Source organism: Colletotrichum siamense, assembly GCF_013390195.1.
Source record: "Colletotrichum siamense strain Cg363 chromosome Unknown KSG_Cg363_contig10, whole genome shotgun sequence".
Taxonomy (NCBI): domain Eukaryota; kingdom Fungi; phylum Ascomycota; class Sordariomycetes; order Glomerellales; family Glomerellaceae; genus Colletotrichum; species Colletotrichum siamense.
Genome location: NW_023501023.1, coordinates 92,488 through 106,930, shown reverse-complemented (window position 1 = coordinate 106,930; position 14,443 = coordinate 92,488). Strand labels below are relative to the sequence as shown.

General features: G+C 51.0%; 3 protein-coding genes across 3 annotated transcripts; all 3 read left to right on the top strand.

The window, feature by feature from the left end:
- Window positions 1–3,595: 3,595 nt before the first annotated feature.
- fap2-0 (L-saccharopine oxidase) lies at window positions 3,596–5,444 on the top strand (the record flags this gene model as incomplete). The annotated part of the gene is made up of 8 exons (XM_036645785.1): window positions 3,596–3,629; window positions 3,689–3,733; window positions 3,796–3,902; window positions 3,968–4,526; window positions 4,579–4,826; window positions 4,880–5,095; window positions 5,155–5,247; window positions 5,301–5,444. 8 exons carry the CDS (start codon window positions 3,596–3,598, stop codon window positions 5,442–5,444), a joined length of 1,446 nt encoding a protein of 481 aa, XP_036488541.1.
- An 834-nt stretch (window positions 5,445–6,278) lies between these two features.
- Window positions 6,279–8,123, top strand: CGCS363_v013935 (putative transporter; the record flags this gene model as incomplete). The annotated part of the gene is made up of 5 exons (XM_036645784.1): window positions 6,279–6,824; window positions 6,886–7,295; window positions 7,345–7,576; window positions 7,628–7,809; window positions 7,862–8,123. The coding sequence occupies 5 exons, from the start codon at window positions 6,279–6,281 to the stop codon at window positions 8,121–8,123; spliced, it is 1,632 nt and encodes a 543-aa protein (XP_036488421.1).
- Window positions 8,124–9,228: 1,105 nt separating this feature from the next.
- CGCS363_v013934 (Extracellular metalloprotease) lies at window positions 9,229–10,180 on the top strand (the record flags this gene model as incomplete). The annotated part of the gene is made up of 2 exons (XM_036645783.1): window positions 9,229–10,055; window positions 10,111–10,180. The coding sequence occupies 2 exons, from the start codon at window positions 9,229–9,231 to the stop codon at window positions 10,178–10,180; spliced, it is 897 nt and encodes a 298-aa protein (XP_036488420.1).
- Between the last annotated feature and the right edge of the window lie 4,263 nt (window positions 10,181–14,443).

Below are 14,443 nucleotides of genomic sequence, written 5' to 3'. Positions count from 1 at the left end.
CCTGACAGAACGTCTTATCCATACGTACAAAACAAGACCTGCATGGGCGTTCGATAGCTCATGAATGGAAAGGACAGTCTAAGCTAAGTGACGCAAAATTGTGAGGCCAGGCACATGCTAAGGAGAGCGGCTGTTTGAATCAATGAGCAAAAGCACTTGCTGGTGGCACAGAGTACGCACCATAATCATTTTGGAAAACCGACTCGGCGAAGGCTGCTTGGACATCGCTTTGCAACCTTGATGCTGAGTGTAGTGATCCACCAGAAGAGCTGGAGCAGACGCGACTTTGACTTGCTGTGATGTTTCTTGGAGGAGGCTCGCCGAAGAAGATAAGTGCAAGACTCGAGCTTGAGATGTTATGAGGGATCTGGCCTGGGTCTTCCGCATGCTGGCTGTAGTCTGGACAAACTAAACTAAGATGGGATGATAGTGCGCGCCTAATGACAGACCCATAGAAGCATCCAAGAACCTGGGCATTTTAGAAAGCGAATTCAATGGAGAGTGACGGCAAAAAGCCGTCTTCGAAGACATCGTCGTTTGCCGAGAAGTTGCTGATTACCCGTCTCGGAAACCAAGTAGAATCCCGTGTGCGCATCGACCATCATCGTCGAATGCAACCCCAGACCTTCAGGTCGTTTCAAAGTTTCCGAAGGCAATGTTCCCACTGGGACAATATAAGACTTGATGTGAGTTGCAAAATGCTAATTGATGAAGATATAGAATTGGCGGCAGCCTGGAGACAATCATTCTCCCTTCATGGGAGGGCCTAAGAGGGTTGGCAATGCCCCTGAACGAAAGAAATTGAGTGAGCGATTTCGGACGCGAGTGCACACCCCATATGACGGATAGCCCGAGTGCTTCGATGCTACGTGTGGTACTGGGGAGGTTGAAATCTGCAGACGCCCCTGTAATTCAACCTTGATGGCTTGTGATCATCACTGCATCAATGGAACCCGGATGGTCATTGAGCAACATCACCTGAAATTTACGAGAGTAGGTATTTCGTCAATCGTTTGCGATGCCTTGAACGATACAACCATTTTCGCCTCGAGCGCAATTAAGTTTCGGCAGGCTAAGATGGATCGCAGTCGCTACTGCAATGAGGTTCCATTCGAACCTGGAACTCTTCACCCTGCGAAATGTTTCCATATACTTCAGGGATCTCACTGGGCCCATGCGAGAGATCAACATCTGAGAAGTAGCAGCGAAAAATCCTTGCGCTGTATTGCGCAGGTTTTGCCAATTTGGTCGCATTACTACAAATCGGATGCAAATATTGGAAGGAGACAACTCGAGAGCTTCCCGGCGGGACGAAGTGCAGCTCCCAAGGTCCAAGACACCAAACCATGAGATCAAGGAAATCTCGTTAGGTGACCGCTGGAAGCTAAGTTGATGACGAGAACGGCGAGACGATGTCGGAAGCGTCAAGATATCGCTTGCCGACCATTTAGACGACGGGCAGCCACATCTGCGAGGCATTGCTTGACGAGAACGTCGACCACGCCTGCAGCGCCAGCACTACTTTATAGCCCTTGCCGCGAAGGTAGCACTTGTCGCACGATAAAACGACATAAATTTCGTCTTTCCTAGGCTCTGCCCTCTTCTTAGTTTCACTCTGCCCATCTGCTCTTGGAAGAGTAACACCTCAAAACACCCCTTTGGAAAGAAGAGTTACTTGGGAGGGACGACCCCTTTTGCAAGACTTCCATTCCATTGGTTTAAACAAGTTGCAGACCTCCCTGGAAACTTCGCCGCCCGCAAGAGTTCCAATGCCCCAATTGCTATTGTTGGAGGTGACATCTCAAGCCTCGCTACTGCCTTGATGCTGGACAGTGTCGGCGTCCATAATTGGGAAATCATTGAAGCCAGCGATCGTGTCGGAGGACGCTTTCGCACAGTATTTGTCGGTGATACGGAAGAGTTCGCCGAGATGGGTCCGATGAGATTACCTTACCAAGTCACATACAAGAGCGACAATTCCACGCACGCGTACGCTGATCACCGCTTGGCTTTTCAACTCGCTGACCTCCTCGATAGAATGAACGAAAACGACGAGACGTACAAAATCGACTTCATTCCATGGATTCAGCAACATCCTAACGAGCTACTCGCCCTTGCGACGGGCAGACATCCGGGTGGCAGGGTGCCTACCCGCGCTGAGATTGCGAAAGATCCAAGCCTCGGTGCTCCACCGGTCATGACATCGGCGGAATGCAACAACACTAAGATAGAGATGAACAAAGTCTTGAAGAACGAGACTCTCATCACGGAAATACAAGCCAATATTTGGAGGGCCCACAAGCAAGTGATGGACCTAGTCTACGATGATTGGAGCGAGCAGTCGCTGCTGCGCAACCGTCTAAAAGCAGATGAGAACGTCACAGATGCAATTTGGACTTCCATTGACTACTATGTCATCTGGTATGAGATGGTGCACAACTCCAACTTAGCTCTTGACTGGTCTGACGATACTCTCGGTGAGACTGAGTGGAAGTGTGTCGACAAAGGCTTCAACCGCATGTCGAACGCTTTCATTCCCCATGTGTCAGACAGAGTGATCTTGAACCGCAAAATCCGGAAGTTGGAACCGGTTCATGACGAAGCCGGCAACAGTCGAACACGTCTGTCGTGGTATCCCAGCGCGGTAAACAGGACGTTTGAGTCTACTTTTACCATGACTCGATTAGGCCGTCGGAGCTCTGTACTATCCCACGTATGGATTGAATAAATCAGGACCCGGTCTCATCACAAACTATCGTGGCGGAGATTGGAGTGATCGTTTCATTAGCTTCACAGAAGAAGAGCATGTAGGGCTGGTTCTTGATGCTATCGCGAGCTCGCATGGAGGAAAGGCCCGGGAGCTCTATACTGGCTACTATACTCGCCTCTGTTGGCTTGAGGATGAGCATACAGCTACTTCGTGGTGCCGCCCCAACGTGGAACAGCATAAGCTGTATATACCCTCCTACCACCGAGCATACGGCTCCGACTCATGCTTGGATTAGTTCCTCGCTTTATTCTTCCGTCGCAGGCTCTTTTCAGTTGCTACTTGAGTTGGGAATGGTCCATAGGCGAAGAAATTGAACCAAGAGTGGATGGGCCAGTGGATCGGATCATTGATTAGATGTAGGATTTGTGCGAAAGTCACAGCTGTGAGCTGGATATTAAGCATGCGAATACAAAGTCTGGCCTTCGGCAAAAAGTTGTTAATTAGTTCCATAACATCAAACCTGCTTTGATTGCGATGCCGTTATTGACCCGCACGCTCATCTCATCTGGCCTTTCGCTTTTTGTTGCCGTAACGCCTGTCAATCTCAGTGGTCCTGAGATCCTTCTGGGATCCTTCTGAACAGCGTTACCTCATTGGGTAGGTCAAATGCAACCATCATCTGAGCGAAAATGGCACGTTGGGTCCCCGCAGATCGTCCAACACCTTGGGAGATAAACAGTTTCCCGAAGTGCTGCGTCGGTCTGCGACTTCGGAGCTCGGGGTTAACTGACTAATGATAAGGTGCTCTTCCCCGCGCCTTGCCAAACCAACATGATACGCAACGATTACCCGATCTCTGTGAAGTTATTTGCGCATTGAGATATCATGTCGGAACAAAAGTCAATTGCTATTGTCGGTGGTAGGCAGAATGCAGTGACCATATAGGCCCGCAGACTTACTTACTAACGACCTGTTTAGCGGGTATATTCGGGCTATCGCTGGCGGTTGCCCTCAGCAAGAAGCGTGAGTCTTGGCGCCTTCTCCCGAAAAAAGACCTATGACTTGTGAGAGCTGATAAAAGACAGCCGGAAATCGGGTTCATGTCTTTGACAGACATCAATACGATGAGTCGGGATACTCGCCCGATTTCGCCCACAGTACCCAGGCAGCTTCCGTGGACCATAACAAGATCGTAGGTTCTCTGCACACTCGCTCTAATGCGTGACGTGTAGCAATTAACAATTATCTAAATTGCAGTTTCGAGCATCCTACGGAAAGAACATCCACTATCAACGGCTAGCGCTCGAGAGTCGCAGCGCCTGGGAGAAAATTAACGAATTACGCCGCGAAGAAAAGAATGAAGAAGAGCGGTCTGACTTATTCAGCGGCTGCGGCATGCTTCGCGTCCAACCCGACGCCGATCTTGGTGCACTGGAGCGTGAGACTCTGCGTAATTTTGAACGTGACGGGCTGCGTGATACACAATTTGTCAAAAGTGATCCCACTGACCGCCAGCGTGCCACTGAGCGCGGTTGGGGCTCGAAGCTCCTTGAATTTGCTATCCCGGATTCATCTTCGAATCAGAGCTTTGAAGCAGTTCTCGACTCTACGGCTGGTTTCACTAAGTGCAGTGAAGCTTGCGCTTACTTCTACAAGGTAGCTGAACGCCAGGGCGTCGTATTCCACTTTGGGCCCCAGAAAGGTGGTTTTGGGAGTCTCATAGAAGAGAACGTCCCGGGGTCATCTACGAAAAGGGCTATTGGCCTGAAGACCAAGGATGGAGCTGTTCACAAGGCCGATATTGTGGTCATTGCTGGTAAGTTCGCTCTCCACAATTCAATAATTGCAGTGACCAATCTTTCTGGCAGCCGGATCTTTCTCCACGCAACTATTGCCCGAGCTGTCGTACCACCTGGAGTCCTCAGCCGGAAGCGTCGTCACCTTCAAGGTCGACAAGGATGACGAGCGGCTCTGGGATAAGTACTCTCCTGAGCGTTTTCCTGTGATCACTTGGAAGAGCGCTGCCCGGACTGTCGATGGCAAAGACATCGGAAGTATCTATGTGTTTCCTCGGACATCTGACGGCCTCATCAAGATCGGCTACAGGGGCATTAAGGTATGTAAATGCTTGCAATACTTGTGAAGGTCTTGGAATTGACAACTCTCCAGTTCACGAACTTCCAGCCTGCCCCCCCTGATGCTGGCTTCACGCAGGACGGCAAATGGTCTGTGCCCATGTCGCCCGCTGATTCTCGTGTTGTACCGGACAGAGCTAGAGAGGCTATCAAGCCGTTCGTATCCATTTTCCTCCCGGACTTCAAGGAACAAGATTTTTATTCAACAAAGATGTGTTGGTACACTGACTCACTTGACAACTCCTTTGTGGTAAGTGATTTTGAAGTAGGATAAATTGCCCGGTCTTGCTGATTTGGGCCGTGTGCTAGATTGACTACGTGCCGAATTACGCCGATAACTCCGTGTTCGTCTGCACTGGCGGAAGTGGACATGGAGCCAAGTTTCTCCCCGTTCTAGGTGAAGTGAGTACTTCAAATATCCATGTCATTCAATCACTGCTGATTTGCTATTTTAGCACGCTGCCGATATTCTGCTGAATGGTGAGCAGAGCAGCTCGTTTATGCGCCCTTACTGGCGATGGAGAGAGACAGCGCGCAGAGGGAACGGGCTTGAGGAGGGACCCAAGGGCCCCCGAAACATTGGAAGTTCGAACCAATGAATGCACTTAGAAGATACAGTCTGATAATTTCTACGTTCCTGTGAGCCTTGATCTTTGTGCCTCATAGCGAGTAAACACAGTTGCATGATGTCAATTCCCGAGATCCCTCCCCTCAGTGGCCTGTTACCTCTCATTGTGCGGTTATCCTGCATGTGGGGCTGTACCGACGGACGTAATTCTCGCAGGAACCATGAGTCGTTTGCTGTTGTGATATATCTCATCTGAGCTCGTCAAAAGCCAAGTATGCCGCGCCGCTTCGGGCCGCTGGCCAAGAACGTCTGATTCTCCGTTAAATGGACGGAAGAGCTTCCCAACTTCGTCTTCAGCTCGTTGTGATTTGTTGCCTGGGTAGGAAATTTAGTGTGATCCGCGCGTCCTGCATGACACACGAGCAACCTTGATGTCCTGAACTGCCAAGGAGGGCTGCGATGGATTTCTTGGCGTTCGTTCTTGGCCACAGAGAGAGACGTCGAAATAAGATACTGCCCCTGGCAAAGTATGTGCCGCTTTATCCGAGATGCAGATATTGGCTCTGGTTCGTCGTCTTGACGCAGCAAGCACCCTTGCGGATATTAGGTTGACGAGAGGGGCAAAAGGAGCGCGAGGCGGAGACGCATCTGAAGGATGAGGGTCCCGGAGGCAAACAGGTCAGGGGTGAGACGAGCTTCCAACAGAAATCAACAGGAATCATGTTGTGTTATAAGCCGCATTCTTCACCCGCTCTGGGGCGTCTTCACTCGCCCTTAGCAGTGCTTGAGAGGCAGGAAAATCAGCAAGAAGTCTCCGTCGGCTTCTCGACCCCATTTTGTTACTCTCGCTCATCCCACCGCCGTCATGACTAGAGACAGATGTCTTGAGGAAGACAACCCCAACGAGAAGATCGTCCACACTTCCAACGATGGCACTCCTCTCGACGTGAAGCCATCCGACAATGGCAACGGACAGAGCAGACATGAGCATGCCGTCAGCAAGGATGAAGTCGACGACACCACACTCTTCTACAACCTCAACAAAGAGAATGCCGGCTCTTTCACTGCAGAGATGGAAGGTAAACTTGTGCGCAAGAACTTCTGGTTTCTGCTTGGTCAGACCTGGTGGATCGCCTTCCTGATCCACCTGGACAAGTCCACGCTGTCGCAAGCCAGCACCATGGGGATCTTCAAGGATGTCGACATGACGAAGAAACAGTACAATGACCTTTTTGTGGTGTTTTACACTGGCTACCTTATTGCTCTTTGGCCAGGAGCATGGTTGTCTCAGAGAACTGGCCAGAAACAGTTCATCGTTGGATCGCTATTGCTTTGGGCTCTATTGCTCGCAATGCATGTACTTGTCAAGACAGGAGGCCAAATGATAGCCTTGCGGTTTCTGTTGGGCATGGTGAGTTTCCCTTGCTTTGGAATCTGTCTATGAGCACAGTCCGACTAACTGGTCAAAACAGACCGAGTCGCAGATTGTACCGAGCACCACCATCCTTCATCAAGCATTCTTCTCTCCAAAGAAAAGTCCTTGGGTTCAGCTTCTTTGGTGGGCTTCGGGCAGCTTCGCAAACGTACTTCTCACCATGGTTGCTTACAAGTTGATCCTCCTCGATGATGCTCATACACTGATTGGCGGGCTGTCGTCGTGGAAGTGGTTGCACATTATATGTGTGATCCTGACTTTTATCATGGCAGTCCCGCTGGCTTTCTTCCTGCCAAACTCACCCGTGGAGGCAAAATGGCTCTCGACTGCAGAGAAGGTACACACAATCAAGGCGATCCGCGACACACAATCGGGCATCAAAAATTCGACATGGAAGTGGTCGCAAGTTCGAGAAGCGTTTACAGACCCCAAAAGTTGGCTTTTCATGTGGGTTGTTACCTGTTGATTGCCTTTCAACTCACTGATGGCAATGCAGATTCCATATGTTCTTCAACGAACTTCCGAACAACACCTCACAGCAGCTTCCTCTTATTATCGTTGGTTTTGGCTTTACGCCAGCTGAGAGCGCGCTTTTCAATATTGCCAAGCCGTTGATTGGTTCATTCCTTGTTCTTGTGTCTGCCGCTATGCTTTACGGTACTCGACTTGGCACTGGCTATACCTGCGCGATATCGTACATCCCATGCTTCGTTGGGGGCATAATTGAGGTGAGGCTTCGATACCATGACTTTGTTTTCCGTCTTCTGACTCCTTCACAGCTTGCAGCCCCTTGGTCCAACAAGATCGCGCTCGTAGTTGGCACTCAGATTTCAACATTCAAGCCGTCCTATCTGCTCGGTCTTTCTTGGGCTGGAACTGCCACGACCGGGTATACGAAGAAGCTCACCGTCATGTCAACCTGTGTGGTTGCTGCGTCGGCTGCAAATATGATTTCGCCCGAGTAAGTCACCGCTTAGCTCTTCGGCGGGGAAGCCGCTAATGATCCTTTTCAGGTTTTGGCAACCCAAGTACAAACCAAGATACACTTTACCATGGGCGTTCATGACTGCATTTTGGTTCATATCACCTGCCATGTGCCTTGTAATCCGCTGGTATCTCGTCCGCGAGAATCGACGTAGGCAGGCTAACCTGGATGCTGATGGAAGTTCGGACGACAACGATGTCCTGGACACTGGGGACACAGTTGTCCATGTGTACAAGGAAGATCTCGATCTGACGGATCGCCAGAACCAAAAGTTTATTTACCCGTTGTGAGGTGATGAAAGTAGGGCTGCTGTGTTGGATACTGAAGGAGATGCAGCCAGGTAGTCAAAAGAACCTAGGACTTGGGAGGCGTATATGAATAGCTGTTGGAAGAGTTGGGTGTACTTTGAATTCTGGTCTTGAAAGCAAGAGGCACTTTATTTCTTTAGAACATTTCAAGCCTAGAAAAGGAATACGGAATAGATTGATCGTCGGATTTCGGACACGTCCTGCAGTTTGGACTGGAAATGAACTTGTGTACTGTATTTATCTCGTCTGCCTTAGTTCATCAACACGATTAGCTATTTTCATCAGCAGCGCTTGCTAAATGGATGGCTGTTACCCTCCAGGCAAAATGACCTACAACCTACATCGACCGAATGAGTCTACCTGTGTGTGTTCAAATGGAGGCGAGTCCAGCATATTGATCTTCGCTACGTCCCCGCCCACCGTCGCCGTGTCTGGGATCGACCGGCTACGGCAGTGATCCACACCTCCGCGCCGGACGAGACTCGGAGCCTAATCTTTTGTGGGGTGACGTCGATTAAGCTTGTCCCTAGCTCATTTCAATCGGCGACAATTTCGATATTATCCCTGCTTGACGGTACCTGAGGTTCAGTCATCGGTCGTTCTACCGAGTTCTGGTAAAGAGCAGATTGTTGCGTCAGTCTCGTGCGACAATGGCTTTGACTTCCGGACTGAGGGAATACCATATCGTCGCGAAACCGAGACTTTCTACGTCGCTTCCGGGATAGCTTATGCTTATTAGGGAAGGTAGTTCTCTAAACTCCGCAATGGAAGGTGATCAACGGCTCTGATGCCGGGCGCTTGGCCTTCCAGCTCCCGCTACCGACCGCGTAGACAGGGATCCCGGGCACAGCAACTGAACATAGTTGGTGAACCGCTGAAATGGGCCAATCGCCAAGCAGGATAAGTGGGAAACGGCCATCAATACGAAGAAAGTGGATCCGACCTTCAGCGTCCGTAGATTACATCAAGCCAAGGAAAACATGGGGAAATTTGTTGTTGATAAAAAGCCGGTGAGCCCGTGTTGTTGATAACAAGCAACCGAGTCATCGTCATCAGCAACTTCAAAGCTGACAATCTTGCTGCGATCATGAAGGGTCTTATTATCGGACTGGCCTCTTTTGGCCTCACCAGTGCCGCCGCAGTCAGCTCTTTGGCGCAGCCCGTAGCTCGCCGAGGGTGCCTCGTCTCCGACGAGGGCGCTATTCAAGACCCGGCCATCCAATACATGGAAAAGACTGTTCGCCGTCAGAACTTCCCGAGCAACTTCACTGTCGACGTTAATTTCCATCTCGCCAGCACCGAGGAAGAAGCGGACCTGATCACGGACGAGATCGTCGATGCGCAATGGAAGGTTCTCCACGAGGCCTTCGCTAGGTACGACATCAACCTTGTGCTCAACTCGACTGAGCGTACGGTCGACAACCTGACTGGTTCCGCTTTCCTCATCAACGAGGGACCCGACAAGGGCTGGGTTTATCACGAGGAAGAGTACAATACGTATCTGAAGGCGACTCGCAAGGGCGGATATGATGCTTTGAACCTGTACTTCTTCAGCAGTTACTCGCCGGGTGCTACAGGCTACTGCCAGTGGCCTACACCTCTCGCCGAAACCGACGAGTTGACCTTTTGGAAGGATTCGTGCCAGCTGAGCGCAATGACTATGCCAGGCTTCACCGCTGAGCAGGGCGCTTTCGAGTCGTGGAACCTTGGCCATCTTGCGGTTCACGAGAGTGGCCATTGGTTTGGTCTGAACCACACCTTCGCCGGTGGCTGCTCAGAGCCTGGCGACTTTGTTTCAGACACGCCAGCGCAGCTCACCCAGATCTTTGGCTGTCCCGAGGGTTCCGACTCTTGCCCAAACCAACCCGGTTTGGACCCCATTCACAACTACATGGGCTATACTGATGATGCTTGGTAAAATGCTCCTCTCTTGATATTGCCTTGAATTGTGACTGACTTGGTCAACCAGCACGAACGAATTTACTCCGGGACAGAAGGACCGCATGTTTTCAACCTTCTTCAACTTCCGTAGGAAGTAAGCAGACCAAAGCCACCGATGGAAGGCGTGTGTGTCTTTAGATCTTTGGCCGGAGGCAGGAAGACCGTAGAAGCGAGATTAAAACAACACAAATACTTAAATTTTTTGGTGATACTTTATTTGGAAAGAAACGCAAGACAAGCCTAGTGTATCCGCACGTGTCAAAAAGACCGAGATTACATGGTTCAATTGCTTTGTCATCAGTACCTTATGCATCCCAAAACAGGCATCGCACTGCAGTCATACCAATCGACACTCTCTCCGTAGACTGTGCCCATATACCGACACGTTAAGCAGCTAAAATTCTTCGGGTTCCTCCCGACCGCATAGTGAGCACACGTAGGTATAAAAAACAGTCCTCAATTGCATACTCCTTGCTCCCGCGGGAGATCAAGCAAGACTCTGACTTTAACTCTAGTTCCGGAGATTTCAAGTTGGATAGATGAATGTCAAGACATAGAGAATCACCCATCTGCTGGGTTTTGTTTGGATCTTGGTTAAATCCAAGACAAATGTCTGGTATGACGTTGACGAGAGGTCTGTCTCAAAGAACTGATGTGTTGTCTTCTTTTTCATTGCCAACTGGTGCGTTTCGGGCTCAAGTAGCCCTGAATCAGTCAAGTCACCGCCGACACCACCGCCAATCGCAGTTGTTGCCTATTTGAATCTGCGTTCAGCCATCGGAGTCGCCTTTACAGATAGATCACTGCAGCTTGGGGCAACACGATTCCAGGTAACCTACGGCCAGAAGAGCCTCTGAGCGCACACGACGGGCATTGTCCACGGTTCAATGAACTACTTCCAGCACCGTGACAAGGACTGAAGACTACCAACTTGACACACTCCCCAGCAGTAGTAACTGACCGCTGCATTTCGTCGACAACACAAGGTTAACACCTCTCGTCGCCGGTGTTTTCATCACAACCAATCGACTCTCGAAGGAAGGTAGCTCTTGCCAACCGTCGACGGACAGAAGAAAGGGCCGCACCTACCAGAACACCGACACCACAACTCAAGCAGGCACCCGCCTTGTGGCTGCCTAAGACCATTTTCTACCTACTTCAACGACGACACACCTCCGGGCTGACTTCTCCCCCCAACACCAACAACACCAACAACCGCCTTTTCACAACAGCCAGTATCAAGACTCTCGGTGCAGGACTGCCATCTCTTCTCTCCCTCACTTATTGCTGAGACGTACAGCGTCGACTCCAACACTGCCCAAATACGCACCACGACCAACGGGATGGATCGCTCGCCACCCCAGCCCAGGGACTGGACTCTGTCCGCCGCATCCATGATACCCACGAGGATCGATGCAACACATCTGCCTAGACTGTCTCAGCTTAACGCACCACAACCTACGGCCCGACTGGACCAGCTTGTTGGTGGCAGCATCGACCGACATCCCGCACCTTCCCAGCCACAACCAACGAGCGACTTTATGTCCAGTCACAGGCAGCCCAAGAGAGGACTTGATCTCCAGGATGGCGATGAAGAGTCCGCCATTGACACTCCATCCTCCAAGCGACGTCGTCGTCTGATCTGCAGAGAGGGTGATCGAGGTTCCCTGATCCAACCTCAACGTGTTCCTGACCCTCGCTTTACAGTTTTGGGGAGGACCATATCACAGGAAGATTTCCTCCACTTGGAATCTGTCTTTCGGAGTCGTGGCACAAATGCTCCACCGCGGTCTCGCATTTCCTCCCCCGCTCCCATTTCTCTCCTCGGCCGACACTCTGCCCTTGAGAGAAATTATTCACGGGGAAAGGAAGAAGACGAGGTAGAATTCATCGGTTCACGGTCTGCTATCGATAGCATGGCAGAATCTCGGGCCCAGATGCCTCCAGCAACTCCCCAACCTCGATCAACCGCACCAACTCAGCCGGCCTTGCAAGCATCATCATCTGCGCCAATGCTTACCCACTTCTCGAGCCCAACTCTAGAGTCTTTCGATTTTTCGCCTTTGCCAGCACATGTGCCGGCGCCTTTGCCAGCGCCCCGGTCTGATCGCCAGCGTCAACATCCCCTCAGTCTTCGAACGCCTGGCTACGCAGCAGAGGTCGGAAACGTTGCCACCCGCAATGACAGACCTAACATCATGGCAATGGCACAGATCCATCCCATCGCCAGCCAAAACAATGAGGACGTCCGGTTTTCCACAATTTTGAGCATCACGCAGTCGCTCTCGGTCCTCGATCAGATAATGCCAACCCATTGGATCCGTCGAGGCATTACCCTGCACGAGGACTTGCGCTCGTGGCTTACAATCGACATGCAACGACCTAATGCCGGCAGCGACGAGGCCTTTCGGAATTGTGTCTGCGCCGTTAACGTTCCGAGGAAGTTCTATTTCGCTGGGTGCCGCCATGTAAGTCATACACAGCTGTATTCAGTCCAAATCATGACTTTGGAAAGGACCTAATCTTGTCTTGTTAGATGGCTTGTGGCGACTGCGCTCGCAAGTCTGGACGATGCTGTGATCGTGACCAGAGCATGGTACTCTGCTATCCTCCCGAAGGCGCCGAATGTCCTATCTGCGAGGATACCAACCCTATCTTGATCTTCAAGTGCGGTAAGTCGTAGATGTTTCTGTCGAGTCGGATAAAATCACTCACTCCAGCCACCATTCCCAGGTCACACCATGTGCCAGTCTTGCTATCTTCGGCTCTCCAGCCAGCCAGGAAACACGCTGTGTCCCCAATGCCGGGCCGACTTGGGATACGGCGCGATCGCGAGGTTCAACCCCGCGTAAACAGGCTAGAAGGTATGTGGCGTAAGGTAAACACATGGTACTGCTAGTAGATATCATTGAAGGGGGGGAGCTGCGCGCTTTGCGAAGGGACAGGGGTACTCTGAACAACAGGCTTTTTGAGAAGTTTGGAGAGAACGCAATGCATGCAGCATGAATTCGCGCTTATCTTTATCAATGGTTAGCAGGAGTTTATGGCGTGCATTTTACACAGCGTTTGCGGCGTGGTAGGCAGACACCCACAGTCATAGTCAAAGACATCATCAGCGTTTGGGGCATGGAAATAGAAGCTCGATGTGGGAGCATCAGGATCCTACAAGTTATGCAACACAACAAACTCCACTGCAGCTGCAGCCCCTTCTGTTTGAAGCAAGATATCTGCATGGCCGTCCCAAATCACAGTTAAGACGGCTGTATAACTCGGTTTTCGATGTAATATGATGAAGCTAATCTTATTATCTTGAGGAGAAGCCACTTATATAAAGCAACTGACATTCCCCCGTTCTCTACGTAAAAACCTTGTCTATCTTAGTCCCCGTTTCGTGAGAGTTCCACAATGGTTGACGAGGTGTGCTGCCGTAACCACCTGTACAGAGCCACGAGAATCGCCGTCCTCATGGAGGTAGGCGTTGCCGGGGCTCACCTGGAAAACCAATGCTGTTGGTTGGTACCCGTAAGCGCCCAGCCGCGCATCAACCCCCATCATGCAGCCACCACGCCTCCGCGAATTTCATGGCGGGAAAAACATGTCATCGAAAAAACCGAGAACTTCTTTGGCGACATGTCACTCCATCAGCCGCTATCTTGATCTTTTTGGGCCATCTGAGATCGAATGATGCTCAGCATGCTTCGCTATTCTTCTCTCGATATGCCAATCATCCCAGTCCCAACGATAGCCTATCTGCCTTCTCAGAAGGCAACAAATATAGTGACAGTCGCATCCTGGATGCTGTGCCTCTTCAACCCCCAAGTCGCCCCCACACTTGAGTCCCGTCTGTCCGCCTCTAAGTGGCCCAATTGCCAGCGCCAAGGAGAGTGTGATGTGAAGTCAGCAACGTTAGCTGCATGCGTCGGTCTCTCGAGCGGCCATGCCGGCCAGGATTGCGTAAATGCACAAAACGCGGGAATGCGATGTGCCGCCCGTGGCAGTCCCATCCACTCACAGATCTCTTCTTCTGCAGATTGTCAGCGCATAAGTGCCGCGTGACTCTTGACTGCATTTGAGGCGTAATTTGAACCGCGTCCTTTTAATATTTGGTTGCTTCTATGCTTTGGAACTCCTCACTTCCCTTCTCTGTGAGCATGACATCGTTTGAGATTTGTGCGATAGCCTGCTTTGTGTAGGACCTCTAGGGGCCTTGATGATGGGCGACTTGCCAGCGGTGAGGCCCGGCACGATGCCATATATTAGCTGTCGATGATTAACGTGCTTGTTGACAGCGAAATCAAAGCGAGAAAGCGGTACCTGAAATCGAAGATCACCCTTCCACGGTCGCTTGCTCAACCGCTGAC